General features: G+C 37.4%; 1 protein-coding gene across 4 annotated transcripts in view; it reads left to right on the top strand.

The window, feature by feature from the left end:
* SNCA (synuclein, alpha (non A4 component of amyloid precursor)) overlaps positions 1–24,727 on the top strand; it is a 105,179-nt gene extending 80,452 nt beyond the window's left edge. For all 4 annotated transcript variants that reach the window (XM_014530277.1, XM_005882619.2, XM_014530276.1 and 1 more), the window contains exons 5-6: positions 21,606–21,686; positions 24,148–24,727. In XM_014530277.1, coding sequence (XP_014385763.1) covers positions 21,606–21,686; positions 24,148–24,180 — 114 coding nt within the window. In that variant the 3' untranslated portion in view covers positions 24,181–24,727. The remainder of the gene's footprint in view (positions 1–21,605; positions 21,687–24,147) is intronic.
* Positions 24,728–25,035: the final 308 nt, after the last annotated feature.

The following is a 25,035-nucleotide window of genomic DNA, read 5'->3' as shown; positions in this document are numbered from 1 at the left end:
TGACTGTATTTTGTTTTGAAAAAAAGTATATATTAACTGTTATAGAAAATGATTCATACTACATGTAAAAAAATTCATTCTATTTGTGCCTTTTATGTGTCTGCCTATAGCATCACAACCACCCATCTGTCCTCAGATTCCCAGAGCATACTATAATAGTAGATGTTTTAGGTTCAATTTTTATTTTGTGTAAGCCTCTTCCGGTAACATAATTTCCACAAATACAGTAGACAGTACTAAATTTCATAGTTTTGTTCATACTTTTTTAAAGTGTTTATTCAGAATGTTACCTCATATAACAATCTCCTTTTGCTTTAAGCAGTCAAATCCAATGCTTTTTTTCTCCCTCAAGAGTATCTGTCCCCTCCCATCAGTTTTATATTTATTCACAGAGGACTAGTCTCACATCGGATGCTATTGTCTGTGTTTCTTCCTGGAACCATTGTTAATTAATCTCTTTGGGTTTGTATGTAGACTGGGGGAGGGGAGGGAGAGAGTGAGTAGTTGTCTGGGGAGTTAACCTCGTCTCTATGGAGAGAGGACAGATGTTCTACATGAAAACCTTTTGGAGAGGAAATGAAGCAGCCACTTCTCCAGGGCTTCCTCGGTGGTCAGACCCCCTTATTGCTTCAGATCCCCTGGCTTTGTCCTTCCAAGGCCACTTATTGGACGGGGAGCGGTTGTTTGTTCATGTCTTGGCACACTATCCTGTACTCTCCAGAAAAGATGCTTGTTCAGATACATGCCTTCTCTGAAACCGCCAGAGAACGGAATGCACTCCAAATAAAAAGGGAAGTGAAGAGACAATTTATAAAAATAATTAACAGCAACACCCCATGGGACGTGTGTTTAAAAAAATCCACCTAATCTTCTTGTTGAATGTGCTCTTTAGGAGTCATTATATAGAGTGTGGCTTAGAGGGCTGGAAAACAGTTCTTTTTAATGTGTTTACCTTTAAGATTTACCTCCCTAATTTATATAACAGGTTATACTACTTAGGAAGACTAAACACATGAGCCTAAAATAATTTCTGTGTTTTTGAATAATCTGAAATTGTATGGAATGTTAAAACTAAAAGAGGAAATATAATTCAACAATGCTTCGGTTGAACCTAGCAATTGGTCTTTCTACAGTGTGTTAAAGTATAGTTTTAAAAACATAAACACTTATGACTTTCACACAAAAATAAAATGAGCATATGTCAAATATTTTATTCACCTAATTAATATGAAAATCAGTAAGTTCATAAGAAGCAGTGAATCAAAGGAATTCTGAAATTAATTGGCTAATAGATACAATACTGACATTTTACTAGCCAGTAGCCTTTGGAATTACCTTTAATACTGGACAAAAGTCTACAATTCAACATATTACTTCAAGCTGTTTGGGCGCCAATCAAAAAAATACCTAACTCAGCCCTGGCCGGGTAGCTCTGTTGGCTAGTGCATCCTCCTGATACGCCAAGGTTGCAGGTTTGATTCCTGGTCAGGGCACATACAAGAATCAACTATGGATACATAAATAAGTGGAACAACAAATCAATGTCGCCCTCTCTCTCTCGCCCCTCTGTCTCCTTTCCTCCTCTCTCCCTTCTCTCTCTAAAATCAATCCATCAATCAATCAATTTAAAAAATTTTTCTCCTAGATAATTTAATAAGCATTGGGTGAGCCTATTAAAAGTAATATGTAGTAATCTTTATTACCAAGTTTTTAATAATTTTTGTCATGAGTGAGAGAGGGTGTTATAAAATTTTTAATTGATGACAATGGATACATCATATAGGCCCCCAAAATCACCTCCAAGAAAGCACTCTAGTCTATTATATATGTGTGTGTGCATGTGTATATATATATGTTTATATGTAATATATATTAACCAAATAAAACATACTGAGAGACTGCTATGAACTGCTTTTAGAGAAAGTGGTGTGAGAGAGAAAGAGAGAATGGAAGAAGAAACAGTATTATAACAATTGCTTGCATTGTATTCATTCTTTTTTTTAAATCCTTTATAGATGTCAGTTAGAAGATACTAGTTTCTGGGAAATGTGGCAAGGTTTAAAGCCAAATTCAGATGGAACCAGAGACTTATGAATAGATGTTAAAAGGAAAAAGGTTTCTTCAAAATTTCTTGTACTTGTGTTTTAATCATGCAGTTATAAAAGTTCCACGTAACTGTTACAGTTCGAATGTACTACTAAAATACACAGGGATACAGACTATTACTGAATCACACTAAAATTTTAATGTTTTTAGAATGCAGAAATATTTTCTCATTTACCTGGAATTCCAATAACTGAAGTGAGCACTGGCTGACATTTTCAACATAAATAGCACCATGGGGTGTGCATATGTGCCTGCACTGGTGCCCAGGTGTCCACACATCCAGAGAAGCTTTAAGAGGCCATGTGGCTGGTAGTTCAAAGCATAGCTTCTTAGGGCCAAGTTTCCTGGTTCCATTCCTGCAAGCTGAGAGAATTTGAGTAAATTAGTCATGTCTGTAGATTTGATCTCATCCTAGTACCTGCCTCCTAAGGTTATAGTAAGCCCCCAAAGAGTATCTAAAAAGTAGTAAATATTTGCCTTATCAGTGTGGCTTAGTGTTGAGGATTGACCCAAGAAACAGGAGGTCACTGGTTCAATTCCCAGTCAGGGCACATGCCCAGGTTTCAGGCTCAATCTCCAGTGGGGGATGTGCAGAAGGCAGCCTATTGATGCTCTCTCGATGTTTCTCTATATATATCCCTCTCCTTTCCTCTCTCTCTAAAATTCAATAAAAACATATTTTTAAAAAGTAGTAAATCTTCAAAAAATATGAACTACCATTGTTATCTAATCTATGGCTTCACTTTATAGTCAAGACACTTTCCATTTAATTATTGTTTATATTCATTTATATTTTTGTAGTTCTGAAAGATTGATCTATTTAATTACTTAAGTTCAGTGCATTCCTTCTTTATCCAGATTTCTAAGTTGCCGGGAGAGTCCCATAGACAACTCGGGGAATAGGACCTGGGCCAAATGGCATGGGATTTAGGAGCTTCTTTTGAAAGGAAATAAGGACTACGGTGGTGGTCACTGTCACAGTCTTTGATGATGGCATCACAGTGATCAGGGTTTTTCCAGAATGTGTGCTCTCATGAAAGTTGATTACCTTTTTGTATTCCCCAGAGAAGAGTTTTTGTTTTGTTTTGTTTTTATCAGGAAAAGGAGACTTACCAGTTAATGCTTACATAAATTTCACAATAGCAGATAGAAAAAATAATAATCACATTTAATCTCTACAAATCACCCAATGAAAATTTTAAAAATTCAAATTCCTGTTGGTTCAACCCCAGATATTCTGAATAAGAAATTAAGGGACAGAGCCTGGGGACCTGCATTTACAATGAGTAGCTTGGGTGATGCCCATGCATATTGTTCTTAATGCTCTGTAGTTAGTTATACAGAAGAGGCAGATAAGTAAACAGAACTTCAATATCAAACATTTTTACCTATTATATATCAAGTTGTGATATCTTTATGGGCAACAGTATTTCTTCCTACTTGGTTCTGAATCCTAATTTCTGCTATAAATCACTGAGGGATTCCTATTTAATAACAATTCAATTGAGTCAAGTTTTTGGTAAATTTTTATTGTCTCTTTTTTCCACTGGTATCTTGTATATATTTATTCATCCTTTAAAAAACAAACAAACTTGGCATTATGCAAAGTACCAGGCAAAGAACTCTAGAAGATAAAGATGGATATGTCACCCCTCCTGTGAGGAACTCACACCTAATAGAGGACATTCACCTACACTAGTGATCTAAAAAAACAAAAAATGGCTGTTTATGCTGAACTAGATCCAGGGGGTGAGTTTAGGGGAGCACATAGGAGAGAGATTGGCTCTGATGGAGGCTATCATGGAGAACTCATACACAAGTTGCAGTCATTTGATGAGTACTTACAAAGCACTGACTAGGTGTGTGCATTGTTCTAGGATCTAAGGATTGAGTGATGAGGAAGACCTTAGGTCAGTCATCATGTGACTTTGACTTTTTAGGATCCTCTCAAATCCCTTCTCTTCTAGTGGATATGTGAGCTGGCCTTAGAAAATGGTAATCAAGGAAATTGGTGAAAAAACTGAAGCAGTTCTTATCACTCAGTTTGCTTCCTTTTGCTTATTTTATTTTAACACAGCACGATGTAATAAGACACCCTCCAGAGTCTAGGAGTGGATATATGTTGGCTGGCATTCCTGTAGCCAGGAGCCTGGTTCTCCCAACATCAACGATGAGGCACCTGTAGGTAGATGTATACCGCTCTCAGGGTAATCAGTTACTGTTTGCTTCTTGTCTCCCTGTTTTCACACCTTTGAGAGTGATATAGTGTAAATATAACTTTAGCATCTTCATTGCAAATACCCGATTCCATATTTCTTTACTAGCTCAATTGAAATCAGGTAAGTACCTTACAGGTTATGAAATATGTACAAAATCCTTAATGGCCTCCATTTTAAAAATGTACAGAAATAAGTTCAAGGCATATTTCAGAGACCTATTTGAGAATACCTGTATATCAGAAAATTGGCTAAGAGGCAACCTTATTATATATACTACAGGCCGGGTGCATGATATTCATGCATGGATGGGGTCCCTAGGCCTGGTCTGCGATCAGGGCCAATCAGGCTCCCTGACTCCCCACCTCCCTTCCTCCTCCTTCTCTCGCCTCCTCCTTCCCTCGCCACCCACACACCACCACCTCGCGGTTCCCCTCCTCCCACCTCTTCACCTCCCCCCCTCCTCCTTCTCTTGCCACCCACATCCACTACCCATTCCAGGTTCCCTGTCCCAGCCCATGGGCCTGGCCCGATAGGGCAATTGGGGCCTGCTGGCCGGGGGGAGGGACCAGGAGGTTGGCCAGCAGGCCCCATCGGCGATCGGGGCCTGCGGGCTGGGGGCAGCTCCTGTGTTAAGCATCTGCCCCCTGGTGGTCAGTGTGCATTATAGTGACCAGTCATTCCAATCATTCCAGTCACTCTGTCGTAATGGTCATTTAGGCTTTTATATATAGATACTAGAGGCTCAGTGCACAAATTTCTTGCAAGGGTAGGGTTCCTAGGCCTGGCCGGCTATCAGGGCCGATCTGTGGGGCCCCTGCTGGCACCCGCATTGGCTGGTCTGGGGCCTGCGGGCTGGGGGCAGCTCCTGTGTTGAGTGTCTGCCCCCTGGTGGTCAGTGCGCATCATAGCGACCGGTCATTCTGCCATTTGTTCAATTTGCATATTAGGCTTCTATTATATAGGATATATTGATTTCAGAGAGTAAGGGAGAGGGAGAGAGAAATAGAGATATCAATGATGAGAGAGAATCATTGATCGGCTGCCTCCTGCATGCCCCCCACTGGGGATTTAGCCGCAACCTGGACTGGGAATCAAACTATGATCTCCTGGTTCATAGTTTGACACTCAACCACTGAGCAATGCCAGCTGGGCCACCCTTATTCTTCATGTACTTTTTGCTCCTTTGACAATGAAGAACTAAAACCACTTTAAGATGCAGAGCAGCAACCCATCTCCAGTGATTCTCTCTTAATTAATGTGGTGATCTATGTAGAAAAAAGGAACAATTGCAAGAGTCCTTTAATAATTATCTAGCCAAGGACTTCAGATAATTACAGCAGGAAGATTTTCAAGAAACAAAACACTCTGCAAAATTTGACCTCTCATTTTGATTTGGGCAAATTGATTTAAACCTCTTCTTTCATGTTGATGTGTATGCTTCACAAAGTCAGCCTAATGCCAGACAGATCTGTAGAAATGAAAACATTACTGAGTCACAGTTGAAAGATTTCAATATACTAACCCAGTCTTTTAGAAATCCCATAATGAGAATGAGAGGACTGAATGGGAAAAAAAATCAAGAAATTTGTGGGTAGAAATATAGAAATATAAAGTGGAAAAGTAAAACCTATTTAAAATAAGAAGTATTAACTCTTGGCAAAGAAAAAAATAGTATCAGACAAGGATATGTTCCATTTGTAAAAACGATCATTAATTAGTGCTCTTGCTGTAGGAAATACTGGAGAAAACACTGAGCCATCATATTCATGAATATTAAAACTGCCATTAGCAAAACTTCCCATTTGCTTAATTTCATAATTGATAATACAAATAATCATTTTTTCCCCATTGCAATAAAAAAATAAGCTTAAGTCTTCAGATAAGTTTCTGGACTTTATAAATTTATTCAGTCAGAAACTGTATAAAACTGCATTAAAAAATCTTTGTTTTTGTTAAAAGCCTGCTTGCCCTCTTGATCTTTCTAAAATTTTAAAAATCTTACATCAGCTCTCTCTCTTACTTGAAAAATGGCAGTGTTTTCTGAAAAGGATAAACTCTATTTCCTTGGAGCCCCTCAAGATAGAGTATATAAGCCATCCTTAGTCCTTAGAGATTGAGCTCTAAATTGTCTTTTGTGATACAAGCAAGGACACTGTTTTGTATTAATGGCCACAGTGTTAACTATAGCCGAAGGCAACACTATATTTTCTAAACACCATATATTTTTTAAAAATGACTGACATATAAATAAGATCATAAATAGACAAATGCATAGATGCTATATTTTCTATATTTTCAACTCCCTGTCCTTTTTTTTCTGAGTTATTTCCCTATTTTGGCAGCCTTTTCTCTCGGTGCCTTGTGCCCCATGGTGGTGTGTGCTCACACTTACCACAACAGTTGTCTTACCTCCAGAAATAGCTTTGACATTTAAGAGAGGACCAGGGGAGAGAGCAGAGCTTAACACCCAAGGCTGAGTAGCTAATAGTAAAATTGGGACATCAGTGAGAGAGAGACTTAGGGTGAATGGATATGCAGGTTTCTCTGTAAGTCGTTTATGGAGATGATTTCTGTTCTGAGTATGATCAAAACTAGCTCACGTCAAACTCGTTTATTCATTTATTAACTCATTCAGTACATGTTGTGCGAGGACGTGAAGAAAATAAAACTAAAGGTCTAAGCTTTTGCATCTAGGTACTCCCCAAATACTTGTTTTACAACACCTGTGGGTATCTGGTGGGAATATGTATTTTGAAGGGATGCAGAGAAATGTAGGTAATCTAAGAAATTATAATAATTTATCAGTATGTTGAAAGTGGCTTCAAGTTTCATAACTAGTGATACTCTTTTATAGCATGCTGCCATTTTCCTGAATTAACATGTTTAAATTTTTCTTTTGATGGAAACATTTATTTAGTTGATCATTATGGTCTTCACACTTGCTCCAAAGATTCTGAATTCCTTTGACATGCCTAAGTCTTCCTACCCCAGGGAGCAAGGGAAGGATGGGCAGGAACCACTTTTATCTGCTTACACAAATATTTCTTTTTCATTTCCTAAGAAGCGATAGTTATTTTGTACTTTACAATCATGCAATGTTAATGATGATACCTATGTTTAAAATGATTGGATCATCAAATCTGGGCAAGAATTGCTATGCTGTAATAACATTCATAGAGAAACTCCAACCTATTATTTTCTGGGCATAACCCATGAGAACACCAACACGATTCTACCACCTGGCTTTGGAACATACAGTGGTTTTCAGATATTCCATATGCCTAGGAAAATTCAACAATCAGACATCATTCTCCAGGTTAAATTTGCTGAGTCTGGTAGGAAAATAAATTGTGTGCACTAGTTCTTCTGCTCTAGTGGACTTTCTAATAAAACCATTTTTGTGCTGCCTACGTCTTGGTTTCCATAGAGATGAGATGCATGGGTACCCCCACACCAAATTATGGTTTGAGATGTGAAAAGTAGGATAGGAAAGCCACAGCTCAGACAACAGAATGCCAGCAGTGGAAAAGTTAGGGCTAGAGAAGACTGAATAGTTCCCAGACTAAAACTGTAAGTACTTGGAAACAAGAAAAAAGTCACTTTGACATAAAATTGACATGGATAAAGGAGACTGTGCATAATGCATTTTTAAATGAGATAAAAAATTAAAATTTGGTCTTTGATATTAAAAACAATTTTATATAAATCAATTTAATTATTTTGACTAAATATGTTTATTTTGCACCCTCCTTCTATACAAATTTTTACTGTTTTGCTTATCTTCATTTTAGGTTCCTCTGCCTTAAGAATTTAATTGAATAGAAGGTAGTTTTCTACATAAATATGCTTTAGAGTTAGCTTTCAATGTAACACAGCTAGGCCACCTAAAATTCCTTGTTTATGAACTAGCCTGGAGAGTCACCCAAGAGGAAAAACTGACAGTAGAGCTCTCTGAGGCAGAGGTGGTGTTGTATTTTTTTAATCGTTATCTATTGAACATTATTACATTGTTGCTGTAAAACAGTTCACAGTGAACTCACTCCATGTGAAAGAACAAAAACTTAGGCTAAATCCTTTGTCTGCTAAAAAAAATCGATGGTACCCACATTTCACCTGGCACTCATTGCTTCTCAGTAATGGTTTTATTTCTTTCTAATTGATATTTTATCTTATTTTTCAGAGTCTCCATTATAGAACCTTTCCACTTCTCTTAAGACCACAACCCTACTGGAGCGATTAAAAACTTATCTTTAGCATACACTGATATTATTTTGAACCCAGTTTGACTATTAATCACTTTTTTTTTTACTTTAGGCAAAAATGCAATCTCTGACATTCATGTTTCTTATCAATATTATTCAATAAATAAATATTTCCTCCCCTGCCTTTCCCACTCCTAAAACCTTCCTCTTTATAATTGCATTACCTATGTCACTTAGAAATTAGCGACTGCTGCAGACTCCTTTCTGTTCCCTGGTCTCCAGATGTATGTGCATGTGGACACTCCCCACCTCTCCTTAGGTAAACATCACCTGCCTTCTGGATTCCATCCCTTACCCCCTCATTTGAGACCTTCCTCGATTAGCCAGCCCTTCTCTGCCTTGTATCATGAAACTCTACGTGTACTGATATCATTATCAAGTCTCTCCATTTCTTTAAAAAGAAAGCAAAAAACAAAACAAAACAAACAAACTCCAAAACAAAAAGCCTACTCCTCACAAATTGCCACCCTCAAAATTAATGCTCCCAACAACACCTTTCTCTACTCACAACCTCTCAAAATGTTGTCACCATCACAGCCTTCAATAGTCTTGCTTTTATTCGTTTATCCCCTGAAATCTGACATCTTCTTCCATCTTTTTCTGGACAAACGTGAACATTTTTCTCAACAAACATAAACATTTATTAAACACATATGTATCCCCCATACATAAAATGCTTAGTACTAAAAGCCAACTGTGTGACTCCCTTCCTCATTTTCTTTTTTCAGTGTTTGAAACTGCCAGTAGTATACCAATCGCTAGTGAAAGGCCTCTTTCATCAAGCTTCTGAAAGATTATGGATTCCTAATTTCTTTTTATCTTCCATCACTCACTTTGCCTTTGCTTTTCCCTCCTGTGCCCGCCTTGTGTCCTAACTGAAAGGGTGTTTATGTGATGCCACATTGTTTTCCTTCATTTGCCTCATTTTGTCTTAGTTTTGCAAACTCTGATGACTTCCTCCAATATCTCTATGCCATAAATATCCAAAACATATCTATAATTCTGAAGTCTCAATTCTCATCTCATATTTTCAACATATATTTATGGGGTACCTCAGACAATATAAAAGTGACTTTGCCCCTAAAATCTACTTTGTCCTATTTTTCTCTATTGCTAATATGAATAGCCTCCATCTTCCTAATCAGTCAAACTAAAAACCTAATTGTTTTTACCCCTTGTCCTGTGTTATCTACCCATGTTCAAGCAGTGATGAGAGACCGGGGCTCTCACATTTCTGCACATTTTACAAGCAAAGCCCTAACTACCTTTTGTTTGAAACTGTATTTCAAGGATTTTTGTATAGAGAACATCCTTGGAAGACAGAAATAGTTTCTTCCTTTAAAGTAAAGGGCAGGTGTGCTTATAGCCTTGGTTAGAGATAAAGTTTCTGGAGCAAAGGAGAGATACGGTTGCAACCTATTACAAAAGATTCAGATTTCCTAAGCCCTGGATTCCTCTTCTATACAGCAACTCATGGGATATCTAGGTCTCACCTGAACTTCCCTATGGGAATTGGGGCTTGGGGAATCAGCTCAAGAAAAATGAGGATACTCTGGCTACTGCTGTTATTATCTATAATAATAAAAGCGTAATATGCTAATTAAACCGGATGTCCTTCTGGATGAAGCCGGGGCTGCTAGGGAAGCCTGGGTCCCGGGTGCCAGAGGGAAGCTGGTGCCGGCAGCCGGGGGAAGGAAGGCCTACTCTTGCACAAATTTCGTGCATCGGGCCTCTAGTAAGTAATAAAGTCATTTGTCTCTGCCCCAAGACTCTTGTGTCTTTGGCCTACATCCATGAAACTGGCAGGCTAACTTTCTAGTTTGCAAGAAGTAGAAAATCTCTAACTTATCACAGTTCTTAAACAACAGTTGCTATATTCTGTCCATTCATCTTCTACAATATCTTACAACATGAATCCCTTTGCTCCATTTACACTCCCATTCCTCTGGTTACCTCATCACCTCTGTCTGGAATTGATTGCCTGCACGACCCATTCATCTCTGATTTCTTTCCTCCCAAACTGCACATCATTGCCAGAACATTCTTCCTACAACAAAATGTGTACCATATAACTTTCTCATGTGATAACACAGAACAACTCTTAAATGTTCAAACCTCACTTGGAAGGGTGATTCTCTATCTCCACACCCTAGTCTCTAGTCTAGCCAGATAAAATCACTTCTGGCCTGTGTTTTTGTCCATAATGTGTCCTCTCCCTGAAGTTCCCAGTCACCATGAAAACATTCCGACCCAGTTCTAATGATATTTCCTCAAACCAGAAGTCATCCAACCCCATTCTGAACATTTTACTTTTCCTTCCTTATGCCCTGTATCACATTTACTCCCTTGTGTTATACCAGCTTTTATGTATCTCTTATTTAATAAGTATCTATATTTGAAGTTGCTTGAGGTGAAGGGACCATGCCTTGTACAACATTGTATACTCTACAGTTGCTGGTATAATAGATTATACATAATAAGTATACTGCTAGAGTTATACTGCTATTTAGTTTCTTTTTCTTTAATTGAATAGATTGATATTAGCAATAAGATTGCATATTTAGAAACTACATAACACAAAATATATGGAACCTCTATCTGAGAATGAAGAGAAATAACATTTTCTGTTTCATAGTATTTTACTATAATTTGGAGGTGCTGATTAATATATGATATCAGAAAAATAATCATTCTTTGGTCAATTCTTAGTATAAAACAATGTTAAATTTATTATCACCTCCCAAAATTTTATAGCCCCTTAAACACAAATGTATTACACATTTTTGGTAGCAAGCCAAGTTGACACCAGTTATTGCGATATATTGTCATATATACTAATGTGACACTGTTTATATTTATTTCTAAGATCTTAGTTCTCTATATTTTCCTCAATGGTGTGTTTCCTATGTAAAGACTATAACTGACTGATATAGCAACCTAGAGTTTCATGAGCTCAGTACTGACCCATTGTTCAGGTTGACCCCAAGAGTATACAAAAGAGAAGTCATGGATTTTTAATATATATCTTGTTTTGCTTCAATTTTAAGAATTTAGTTACTTCAAGGATAGGATGTGCTTCTTTACCAGCATTAGAAACACCAAGGAAAGTACATTCAGCCTCAAGTACTGTGCTGTGGTCTAAATATAACCGCACTTCTGCTTATAAGTCTTCAATTTAAAACAGTGTCTTTGTAGCATTTGCACTGATAGCTCCGCAGCATTTGCCTCTTATCTATGTCACTAGGATGTACTCAGTATCTAGCAAGGTCCATCTGTCATTTAGTACTAAAAGCTCTCAGCTGGATTTCTAGACAGCCGAGAGAAAGGGAACAAAGGGGAGGACCTAAGTACCAGTTTGAAAAAAGCAAACTACTAAGGTTCATTGGAGAGTCAAACGTAGTTAGCCAATGAAATAAGGTAAATGTTTCTATTCTTAAAATGTCTTTGGTTCCAGGCTTTTTCAAGAAAAGCTTTATAAAAATAAAATTAGCAATAAGATGAAAATATAACAATGGGTACTATACATGATATGCATTTATTGGGATACTTAGATAACAAAAGTAAAATGCTAAGACAACCTAGCACTTAGTGCATGCTCAGTACATATTTGGTTTTATTATAACTGTATGCTGGTCATTATATGCTATTTTATATATATCATCTCATCTATGCTAATAAAAGGATAATATTCTAGTTAGGGTGGATGTCTTCCAGACGACCTTCTGGATGTCCTTCTGGACAAAGCCGCAGCAGCTGCAAGGGCCGAGGCTCAGGCAGCCACAGGTGGCTGTGAAGGGCCCAGACTCAGGCCAGCAGTGGCAGCAACAGTGGGATAATGGGGGCGGTGCCTTCCCCTGATCCACCAGGTCACCTCCTGCAGAGGGAGGCCAGACTGCGGCTTAGGCCAGGGGCTGAGGCAGAGGCAGTTAGGGGTGATCAGGCTGGCAGGGGAGCAAGTTAGGGGTGATCAGACTAGTAGGCAGAGGCAGTTAGGGGAAATCAGGTAGGCAGGCAGAGGGGTTAGGGGTGATCAGGCAGGCAGGTGAGCAGTTAGGAGCCAGCGGTCCCGGATTGTGAGAGGGATGTTCGACTACCGATTTAATTGGGCCTAAACCGGCAGTCGGACATCCCCCAAGGGGTCCCAGATTGGAGAGGTTGCAGGCCGGGCTGAGAGACCACCCCCCACCCCCCACCCCCCGTGCATGAATTTCATGCACCAGGCCTTTAGTTTAATATAAGGAAGGTTTATTATTACTGTTTTCCAATTCAGATATCTAAATTGCTCAAAATCTCACAGAAACCATCTTCTACTAGGTCAGTTGGCCACCAAATCCCATGCTCTTAAAAGCGTATTTTCTCCTGGACTTTCAAACAACAAATCCTATATAATAAAAGGGTAATATGCAAATTGACCCTAACAGCAGAATGACTGGGAATGACTGGTCACTATGACACACACTGACCACCAGGGGGAAGATGCTCAATACAGGAGCTGCCCCCTGATGGTCAGTGCACTCCCACATGGAGAAGCTCTGCTCAGCCACAAGCCAGGCTGACGGCTGCCAGCACAGAAGTGGTGGAGGGAGCTTCTCTCGCCTCCTCAGCAGCGCTAAGGATGTCCAACTGCAGCTTAGGCCTGCTCCCCACTGGCAAGTGGACATCCCCCAAGGGGTCCCAGACTGCAAGAGGGCACAGGCCGGGCTGAGGGACCCCCCTGAGTGCACACATTTTTGTGCACCGGGCCTCTAGTAGTCTATAAATTTGGGTAGGAACTACGATCAAAATATTTAGAGTGATTGCATAACCACAGTTTTAGTTCCTCACCAGTGACAGAATTAGGAATGATCCTCAATATATAGTTTTCCAACACACGCACACACACACACACACACAAACACACACACACACACACACACACATATGCACTCATCCCAGCTTCTTTTACAGCCATAGAGACAGTTGCAGATCTTACAGACAGGATAGTCTGAGTGTTCTTAGTTTTTGTGCCTCTGATACATAGGTCAGGAGTTCCCACTCAAAACCAAAGGGAGATACAAATGAGTCAAGGGAGAAAGAATGGTTGAAAAAACTAAATAGAGTGCTCCATTTTGATTTACTGAAAGTTTAATGATATAATCCAGAAATAATGTATGATTTAAAAGTAATTGAATGAACATTCAGTGCTTGATTAAATAAAGAAACAAAAAGTAGACAAAGCAAAGGGTATTCATTTGTTGTGATGAGGATATAATCTTTTATCTCCCTTCTGTGGAATAAGACAAGGTAAATAAACAAACATCATGACTAAGGATAACATCACCCCATGGACTTAATGGACCAGTATGTTTTATTGTAGCAATACAAATGAACTTGGTGCAGGGGCTTGGGAGAGAGGAACATTTCCAGCGTGAAGATAAGGTCTGTGACTCAGGCCAAAACTTTATTGGTTCATCAAAAGGAATGAAGAAACCCAAGCGATATATTTTAAACCACTCTTAAAATTGTAGTTTCCGTGCCACATATTTAGAGGGGGGAAGTGAACAATTTATTTCTGACAATTTCATCATCTCTATCCTGTTTGAACACAGTCTAATGAAAAGGTATAAACCAGAAAAATGCTATGCATTGAATTCATAATAAGCTATTTTCCCTGTAACAAAAAGTTAATCAGTTTAACATTTGCAGATTTAATAGCCATGTGATAAAAAAAAATATATTCTGGTTTCTGCCCTTATAAATATATCACTCATGTATGTGTGTGCATATACGTATGTACATATATGCATATATCTTTTAGCCTCTTATTTTTTCTGATAGAAATGACAAATTACTACATGGTGGAGATAGCTAGATATTTAATCATAAAATGTTTTACCTTGTGTTTTGAGGTTAATTTTTTAAAACTTAATTTTACCTTGTGTAAGTAGCTCAACTTACTGTTTTTAGTAAGATTTTTTTTTTCCAGAAGCTTGACCAATAATAATTGCACAATAGCTAAGAGTGGTGGCTCTTTGCCAGGCTGGTTACCTCTGTTCATTCTTTGATAAAATAGAGATAAGCAACTTCTTCAGATAGGGATTTTTTAAAATAAACATTTATTGTTGAAAGTATTACATATGTCCCCTTTTCCCCCCATTGCCCTCTCCCACCCACCCCCTCACCCCGAAGACTTCACCACCCTCTTGTCTGTGTCTATGGGTTATGCATATATACATATGAGCTCATTGGTTAAACTCTTTTCCCCCTCCACCCTCCCCTGCCTTCCCTCTGAGGTTTGACAGTTTGTTTGATGTTTCTATGTCTCTGGGTCTATTTTTGTTCATCAGTTTATGTTGTTCATATGAGTGAGATCATGTGATACTTATCTTTCTCTGGCTGGCTTATTTCGCTTAGCATAATGCTCTCTAGGTCCATCCATGCTATTGCAAATGGTAAGAGTTCTCTCTCTTTTTTTTTTTAAGGTCAGTAATGCATGTGAAACTCTTGGGCTAGTACCCAGTACAGAGTAAGCACTAAACAAACCTTAGCTATTATTGTTATTTCATGTCAGAATAAGATGAAAAATTAAACATCTTAATATTTCATTTGAATGACCTTTCAAGGATACACCCAGCCCATTATCTTTCTTGATAATCTTGTAAAAAAAAAAATATATTCTGGTTTCTGCCCTTATAAATATATCACTCATGTATGTGTGTGCATATACGTATGTACATATATGCATATATCTTTTAGCCTCTTATTTTTTCTGATAGAAATGACAAATTACTACATGGTGGAGATAGCTAGATATTTAATCATAAAATGTTTTACCTTGTGTTTTGAGGTTAATTTTTTAAAACTTAATTTTACCTTGTGTAAGTAGCTCAACTTACTGTTTTTAGTAAGATTTTTTTTTTTCCAGAAGCTTGACCAATAATAATTGCACAATAGCTAAGAGTGGTGGCTCTTTGCCAGGCTGGTTACCTCTGTTCATTCTTTGATAAAATAGAGATAAGCAACTTCTTCAGATAGGGATTTTTTAAAATAAACATTTATTGTTGAAAGTATTACATATGTCCCCTTTTCCCCCCATTGCCCTCTCCCACCCACCCCCTCACCCCGAAGACTTCACCACCCTCTTGTCTGTGTCTATGGGTTATGCATATATACATATGAGCTCATTGGTTAAACTCTTTTCCCCCTCCACCCTCCCCTGCCTTCCCTCTGAGGTTTGACAGTTTGTTTGATGTTTCTATGTCTCTGGGTCTATTTTTGTTCATCAGTTTATGTTGTTCATATGAGTGAGATCATGTGATACTTATCTTTCTCTGGCTGGCTTATTTCGCTTAGCATAATGCTCTCTAGGTCCATCCATGCTATTGCAAATGGTAAGAGTTCTCTCTCTTTTTTTTTTTAAGGTCAGTAATGCATGTGAAACTCTTGGGCTAGTACCCAGTACAGAGTAAGCACTAAACAAACCTTAGCTATTATTGTTATTTCATGTCAGAATAAGATGAAAAATTAAACATCTTAATATTTCATTTGAATGACCTTTCAAGGATACACCCAGCCCATTATCTTTCTTGATAATCTTGTAAATAGATTCACTTTTATCTCAGATGTGTTGAGACATGGATAGAGATTTCCCCAGGAACTTTTTCTAAGTAATCCAAAGAAAGTAATAACCACAACTTTGTGACAAAGCTTACAGATGAATGAATTTACAGGGTAGAATAATTGCAACAACTATTGAAATTGACTACAGTGGTCTGAGGGGCATCATTCCTTTCTTGCCTCCTGTCTGCCATGGATGCTAAGCAAAGATATTCCAACTTGAAGGACTGAGATCCAGATCTTGAAAGCCCTTCTTCACACTGGATTGGCATCTCTTCCCAGTACTAAGAAGACTCTTGCAGCCTCCAGTTATCACGTGCCTCTCACTGCACTGGGCTCCTGCTCTGGCTTTCTCATGGCCCTTCCTAGTCTTTACTCTGAGATGAGGAAGACATCTCTATCTTGCTCTTTAAGATTTTTCACTTGGGTTTTATAGCCACTGATCTTGAATCTATTGTCTTCACTCTCTGCTCCACAGCCCTGTGAGTCCTATTCACCCTTTGAGTACTTTGTTTTGCCTGAAGTATTTTCCTCCAGTTAGATATTAAGACCAATTTCCCAACTATTTTTGAAAGCAAACGCCTGGACCCTGACTCACTACTAGTAAGACCTTGACAGCAGATTTCCTCCTTCCAGGAGCCTTTTAGCATCCCCTACATTCCCCACTGATTCTAGTTTTAAGACTTGCCTCCATATACCAATTCATTTGCAAAAATGAAATGACTGTCTGCTTCCGAACTCTACAAGAGTAGATCTTTCTCAGGTTGACCCACTTTCACTTTGATGTCTTAGTCAATCACTATCCAAGAGGCTGATATCCAAGAAGACAATGGGCTGGGGGGCTGGGGTGGGAAGAGGTCAATGGGAGAGAGAGGGGGGACTTATGTAAAACTTTCAACAATAAAGATTTTTTTTTAAATCCTATCTTTACAAACTTAAAATAATAAGCATATATAATAGTGAACATATATAGTATTTTTATTGATGGCGGAGGGGCATTAATCTTTAGACGTGAAACTGAAAATAGTTTATTTCCAGAATTCACACTGTGAATTAGCATTTGCAACTAGGTCTGCATCCAAGTAAGGGGGAAATAGTTGGCAGTGTTCCTATGCTGTGAACTCTCATTAGGTGAGTCATCTAATTGCATGGCACTGTCACAAATGTTGCAGCCACTGAGCTGCTAGTTTTGTTTATAATGAAAATGTCTTCTAAAAAAAATGATTTCACACTGACTCCTGACTTATAGGCCAATTATTTTGTAATTTATGGTTGAATGTATTTAATACTGATAAATAGCATACAAAAATAACCCCCAAATAGAATAAATCTATTAGTTTTGCTCTCTCCTCCATTCTCAAACTTTCCAAAAACAAACAAACCAGTGTTTATTTTATCTTTCTTTCTGCACCCTTCTTCTCTCTCTTTCCTTCTATCTCTCTCTTTTTTACTTTTTGTTGTTAATCCTCACCCCAGGATATTTTTCCCATTGATATTTTTAGAGAAAGAGGAGGGAAGGAGTGGAGGAGAGATAGAGAGAAACACTGATGTGAAAGAGACACATCATGGGTTGCCTCCTGCACACACCCCAACTCGGGCTGTGGGTCAAACCTGGAACCCAAGTGCTGCAACCCAGGTACATGCCCTTGACCAGGAATCAGACCCAACACCCATTGGTATGTGGGCCAATGCTCTAACCACTGAGCAGCAGTTCTCTCTCTCTCTTTCTCTCTCTCTCTCCCTCCCTCCCTCCTTCCGTCCCTCCCTCCCTCAATTATCAAGACCAAAGAAATAGAGATAAAAGACAAAAAAGTAACTAATATGGTAATAGATTATCCTAAGCAGAGCATGAATAGCTATGTAAGACTGAATTAAAATAGATTTGCATTTTTACTCTGAGAATGTTTCCTTGTATGTATGAACTGTGTATAGTCACTATATGACTTAATGGTGATCAATTTGACTCTTCTCAAGTGATTCAGATTGTTGATGACATAGTCATTTGTAAACTTGCTGAGACATAATCTGAACAGATATATTATACAGCTAATGAGGGGAGTAGGTCGATTTACCAATCAGAAAGCCTAGCAGATGACCAGGAACTATATCTTTATTCAGCCTTGTTGCTAGGTTTTGCTTATTGGGGCATATGCAATTTATGATGAAAATCATATGCTATAGTTAACATTTCATTTTAATTAGGAGAGTCAAGATAGTCTTAGGAGGTAGCCCCAGAGATAATCAGTAGTCTAGTGTAGAGTGTGTGTTTTCCCTCATGAGCATGTCTTTTTTTTTTAAATATATTTTATTGATTTTTTTACAGAGAGGAAGGGAGAGGGAAAGAGAGTTAGAAACATCATCGATGAGAGAGAAGCATCAATCAGCTGCCTCCTGCACACCCCCTACTGGGGATGTGCCTGCAACCAAGGTACATGCCCTTGACTGGAATCGAACCCGGGACCCTTCAGTCCGCAGGCCGATGCTCTATCCACTGAGCCAAACCAGTCAGGGCATGAGCATGTATTATACAAGGGAGTAGTAAATGTTGCTAGAAAATTATGAATAGGACTTCTAAAACACAACAGGGCACTACATTGCCAAAACTTGAAATGTTTTATCTTGTTGAAAGTTAATAGAATCTTAAATATTGCTAAATTTAAATAGCAGTGCAAAAACATTCAAAATACCATAATTATAGACTTGTCTCTATGACTGTACCACTATTATCACTCTTTAATTCCTACTGATGCCTTGCCCTTCTACTTACATCTATCTCACTACACAAGTAGATGTTGCAATTCTTTGCCCCTTGTCTACATAATTGCCTCCAAAGAAACAGATTAGTCCAATGTCCTTCAATGGACTCCAACCACAAGGCCCCTATACACTAATGCTGGTTCTGCCATATTTGATGCATTCCTAAAGGAATAGAGCAGTGAATGGACCAATTCCATTCATCGCTTTAATTCTGCCCTAGATCTAAACCATAACTGTATTTCACTCAATAATAAAAATTAAACTGTAATTAAACCATACATAACTGGGAAAAGAGATGGGGGTTTATGGAATGCCTCCTTAGCATTATTATTATTCTTTGGGTATTGGTTATCTCAGAATGTGCCAATTTTCATGGTTTCTCATGTCATAGCATTTAATTACTAGAATGCATTGGAAAACTCCTTAAATCTTTTAACAGTAAATGTGATTGTTATATTAGCATTTTTATCTATAATAACATTAAGACTTAAAGTATGGTGGTACTTCTAAACTACCTATATTGTTTTGGTTTTAAAGATTTAGTACTTGTCCCAGGTTTTCTAAAATTTTTATTTTCTTTATAAAATTACTTAGCTGTTTTAAGAAAAATTGAAATTAATCTGATTTTGAATCAGATGCCCTTTGCCCCCCCCCAACTCCCCAAATTTGAATATATCTTAAGCTTACTTTTAAACAAGATTCTCATACCCACCTACTTCACTTTTTAGTTTTTCAATAAAATAAATGGTACTGCTCTTAGTGAAATACCCATCATATAATCTCAATTTTAAAAGGGGTTTTGCACATTTTTTAGAAGGCTATGTTATTTTCACTTGAATAGGAGTTCTGTGCTTGATTTCATGTCAGAAATGCTGGATTCCTTAAGATGAGTGATTAGTGGTGCCTTTTTTCCCCTCTTAAGTTAGAGTTCTTTGGGTAGTTTCTTAATTTATTTTTAGCGTTACTTCCTCTCTCCTCCATCCCATTGTGTGAACTGTTGAGTTATTAGGGGTTGATTATTATTGTCCCACAATGCAGCAAAATAATGGTTCCACACAAAATCTCTCTCAGTGAGAAAGCAGTGGGGAAGAGTGCTTCTACTGCTGTGAATGTTTAAGGCATAGGTGCCCTGTAGTGAGTGAAGCCCTGTTATTATTAATATCACCATGGAATGTGTCTTAGAAAACCCTGACCAGTTGCCAGCAGTCTTTTACAGACTTCAAAATGGGAGACTTTTAAAAATTTGTTTCTGATCTATTCATACTGACAGCAAGTACATTGCTATATTCTGTACCAAATGATGCCACAGAGTTTACAAACATATGGTAATACTGGGTAGTGATTTCCAAGGAACATATCACACATTCACTGGACCCTAGGATACATCTTTAACAAGGACCACAAATAATTGTAGGTTTTGGATAAAAAGGTGGTTTGGGGAAGCAATTTTATCTCCATTGTGAGTTACATTAAATATATAATAAAAGTCATGCAATTGAACAAAAGCAATTTTGTTACACAAAGTACTAATCTAGCTCTTTTTGGTTTTTAACAAAAAAGGTGGACAGGGGAAGGTGACCTTTAAATTTCTCTGCCCAGTTAATGTAGGTATTAGCTTTAGTTTGACCTTATCTGATGGTCAGTGACAGCCATTATCTTCTTCTTCTTCCTGTCACTTCCACCAGGAAGACATGAGGAGATATTATTTACATCAGGCATATTTTAAACATACGTTACATTGGTTGAGAGGCTACTAGAATGCTTCGAGTAAGTCCGTTTAGGCTCACTTTGCTTCTCTGCTTTGTAATTTGCAATGAACTTTATCTTTTCATAACTACTTTTGCTGGAATAAATGCAAAGCAAAAAATAAATAAATAATGGTGTTTAATGAAGAACACTGATAAAACCATGACCATTTCAGGTTGAGTTTTATAGTATCCTATTTCTAAGGGAGAGACCTGGAAAATTGTCTACTTATTTGATTTTTTTCCCTCCAAATATATATAGTTTAAATTGTGAAATTTCAGAAAAATATTATTTGCCATAATTTAAAAATAAATTACAAAATATATGCTTTTACATAGTGGTTATAACTTAAAACTTATTTTTTAAAAATACTCTTTTTCTTTCAATTAATTTTACCTTTGCATCTGAATTCTACACAATTGTGTCCACAATGTATCTGAATTCTACACAATTGTGTTCACAATGTATATAATACTTGATATCCTGTCAAACATTTTATCATAAGTACATTTTTATTTTGTTATATAATTCTCATGTCACATTAATATATGTCTTCATAGTTATCTATTGAGTAGTTGAATAATAATTTTTTTAGCTCTTCTTCATCCATTGAACATTTAGATTAATAATGTTTTACTGTTGTCACTGATTCTGTGAAAAATATTTTTGGGCTATTTCCTGGACAGTGAATTACTTAAGCAAAAAAGTTGTTTATGTTTAGGGTAAGTAATACATGTTGCCACAATGTGTTTCCAACAGCATTGTATAGATGAAGATGCCAGCAGTAATATTAAGTAGTGCCATTTTTGCGACATCCCTGCCAGTATTGTATATAGGATGTTTTCAAAATGTTTGTGACTTTAAAAACCAGAAAATGGTACCTCATTTTATTCTTTTTGTGCTTCCATTTAAATATTAGAGTGAAGAAGGAGCTCCACAGGAAGGAATTCTGGAAGATGTGCCCGGGGAGCCTGACGAGACTTATGAAATGCCTTCAGAGGTAAAAGTTTATGTACATAAAACTCCAAAAGTATCACTTAGGAGTTTTAGTTAGGTCTTTATAATAAGCACTATCAAAATCTGTCACTCTCAGATTTCCCTTACATTTCTCCTTGGTGAGAACAACTTACTCTCTAGTCTAGATGAACAAGTCGGCCAAATCCAGGATATGTTTTATGAGGACAACTTGCAAGCTAAAAATGGTTTTCACATTTGTGAAGGGTAGTTAAAAAATAAAAGTAGCAGCAGCAACGGAAGCCATATGTGGCTCACACACTAAAATATCTACTAGCTGGCCCTTTACAGAAAAAGTTTGCCAACTTGCATTAGAGAATTATTTTATTAGAAACCTTACATTCTAAAATAAAAATTCAAAATGGAAAGCTAGAGAAATCAACTAAAGGCCAAAAGAAAGCAATTATTGTTTGTCATACAGTCCCAGTGGGGTGTTGACTTAGTAAAAGAGTTTACCAAAAAGTAATACAGTAGAAAGATGATAAATGAATGATTTGCAACAACTGGTATAATTTAGTATAGCATATTAAATAACAAAACTTAGTAATTTTATTTTAATTTGAAAATAAAAGTTTCTTTAATAGAAAGTGCATCACAAGGGAAATTTTAAAAATACTTGTAGATGAATGAAACTGCTCAAAAGAACACAGAAAATCTGAAAAGATGTATAACAAGGTAAAGAGGCTGAATTATTGTTAAAAACCTGCCCACAAAGAAAATCCCGGGACCAGATGCCTTCGCTGGTGAATTCTGCTGAACGTTTAAAGAATAATTACAGCAGCACCAATTAATTACAATCAATACTAATTAAATCCTCTTCCATTTTATGTTCCAACTAATTCTATGAGGACAGTGTTACACTGATTCCGAAACCAGGTGTCATGGAAAAAGAAAATGTGTTATTGTTTTACTAAACATTGAGTTCAAGGGAATTGTAGTTAGATTATACATTATTCTTCATGGCATCATTAGAAGGCATATTGATAGTAATCCCATTTATAGAAATTGAGATTCAATTGCTTCTTTCCCTAATTAGATTTCACCAAAATTGTGGGGACTTTTATGCATGGCACAATGCTGAACACTACAGAAAATACAAATAAGAGTAATTGAAAGCACCAGGATCCAAAAGTATGCACTCCTGTAGGTTTGCTAAAAACAAATACAAATTCATTCCTTCATTTACTTGTCATGATTATTTTAACAAACATTATTGATTGTCTTCTATGCACCAGGTATCACAGGAGCAAAAATGTCTAATAGTTTAACGGGTCTGTTTTGATCAATTGGGAGAGGTTTTATAGAGGCGATGATGTTGATCTGGGTGGGAGATATGATAGGCCAAAATGAAGAAAGGACATTCTAACACAAGGGGATATCAGAAGTGAAGGCATGCATATCTGAGAATGCATAAAGATGTGTCAGAGGAACAGTGAGTAATGAAACATGAGTCAAGCTTAGGGAGCAGAGAGAATAGTGACAGAGAACAGCTTCAGCAATGGGTCAAAGACAAATTGTAGAGTACTAGAACAACCTTTTGATTTACATTTGTGCTTTATTCAGAAAGCAGCTTGAGATATTAAAGGTATGTTTTTTTGATTTTGAGCAGAATCCTGATATCAAATTGTTCTTTAGATGGACTAATCTGATCACTTTAGTTAAGGCCATTAATATTTTTTATTGTGGATGTATCCATATACTGTATGGCTGGGCTGGGTTGGGGGAACAGGAGTAATAATTGAAGCCATAGCCCTGACCGATTTGGCTCAGTGGATAGAGTGTCGGTCTGTGGACTGAAGGATCCCGGGTTCGATTCTGGTCAAGGGCATGTACCTTGGTTGCGGGCACATCCCCAGTGGGGAGTGTGCAGGAGGCAGCTGAATCGATGCTTCTCTCTCATCGATGTTTCTAACTCTCTGTCCCTCTCCCTCTCCCTCTCCCTCTCCCTTCATCTCTGTAAAAAATCAATAAAATATTTAAAAAATAATAATTGAAGCCATAAATGAAGATGAAATTTCAAATGGGAGAGTAAAAGAAGAGAAAACATAACTTGCCTTTAAACATCTTAGTTTCCTTCTAAGAATTAGAGCATCTTAGCACTGAAAAAAAGCATTATAGGCCACTTGATTTGATTTTTACAGTTTGGGAAACTGAGAGCCAGATAGAGCAACCAGTTTGTCCTGTAGGATGAGATTATATGATCATTCAGTGGCATATGTACAAGTAGAGCTCAGCTATCCTGACCACCAGCATGATTCACTTTTATATTTGACATGAAGACAAAACTATCAACAATATTGTGTGTAGCAGAATAGTTCCAGAACTGTTATGAGTATGACCTTTATTCAAAGTGGCAAGCCATATCCTATCTTATTCACCCTAAATCCTTGATTACTGATCACTTACACTAACTCTGCATGTTGTTTTTCTGATTCTCCTAATATTAGGGAGGTTATCAAGACTACGAGCCTGAAGCCTAAGAAATCTCTTTGCTCCCAGTTTCTCAAGATCTGCTGACAGATGTTCCACCCTGTACAAGTGCTCAGTTCCAACATGCCCAGTCATTTTCCCAAAGTTTTTACAGCGTATTTTGGATTCTTCCATCAGCAGTGATTGAAGTATCTGTACCTGCCCCCCACTCAGCATTTCGGTGCTTCGGTGAATATATGGTAGCAGGTCCCTGTGTGCTGTGTGGATATTGTGGCTTCAAATAAAAAATGTTAAAACAAATTAAAAACACCTAAGTGACTACCACTTATTCCTAAATCTTCACTATTTTTGTTGTTGTTGCTCTTGTTGAGAAGTTGTGACTTACTATCATATATTTTAAGATTTTTAGGTGTCTTTTAATGATTCTGTCTAACAATAATGATGTATTGTGAAACTTGCTAATATATGTAATACTTAAAAATATGTGAGCATGAAACTATGCGCCTATACATATTAACTATGAAATTTTACTGTTTTGTGGTGTGTTTTGTGTTTGTATATAAATGGTGAAAAATAAAATAAAATGTTATCTCATTACAAAAATCTTATTTTTTTTATCCCATCTCACTCTAATAAAGTCATGCTTATAAACTGGCACAATTAACTTAAATATATAGTTGTTGAGAGCTGTTTGAAAGAGGAGACATTTTCGAGGAGTTAAACAGGTGAGATGGAGCACTAACCCTTTACTCTGGAAATTACCTGAACCATCACTGCCCAAAGTCTGTTCTGATGTGCACTGGTGCCTTCAGAGGCTGGTCTGAAAAAGTGGTTCCAAGAAAGGATGAGTGTAAAATTGGACTTTTACTGCACCACCTTTAGATATTCATAAGACACATGAAAGG

The sequence above is a fragment of the Myotis brandtii genome, unplaced genomic scaffold (genome assembly GCF_000412655.1).
Source record: "Myotis brandtii unplaced genomic scaffold, ASM41265v1 scaffold730, whole genome shotgun sequence".
Lineage (NCBI taxonomy): Eukaryota > Metazoa > Chordata > Mammalia > Chiroptera > Vespertilionidae > Myotis > Myotis brandtii.
This window is presented reverse-complemented; position numbering and strand designations above follow the sequence as displayed.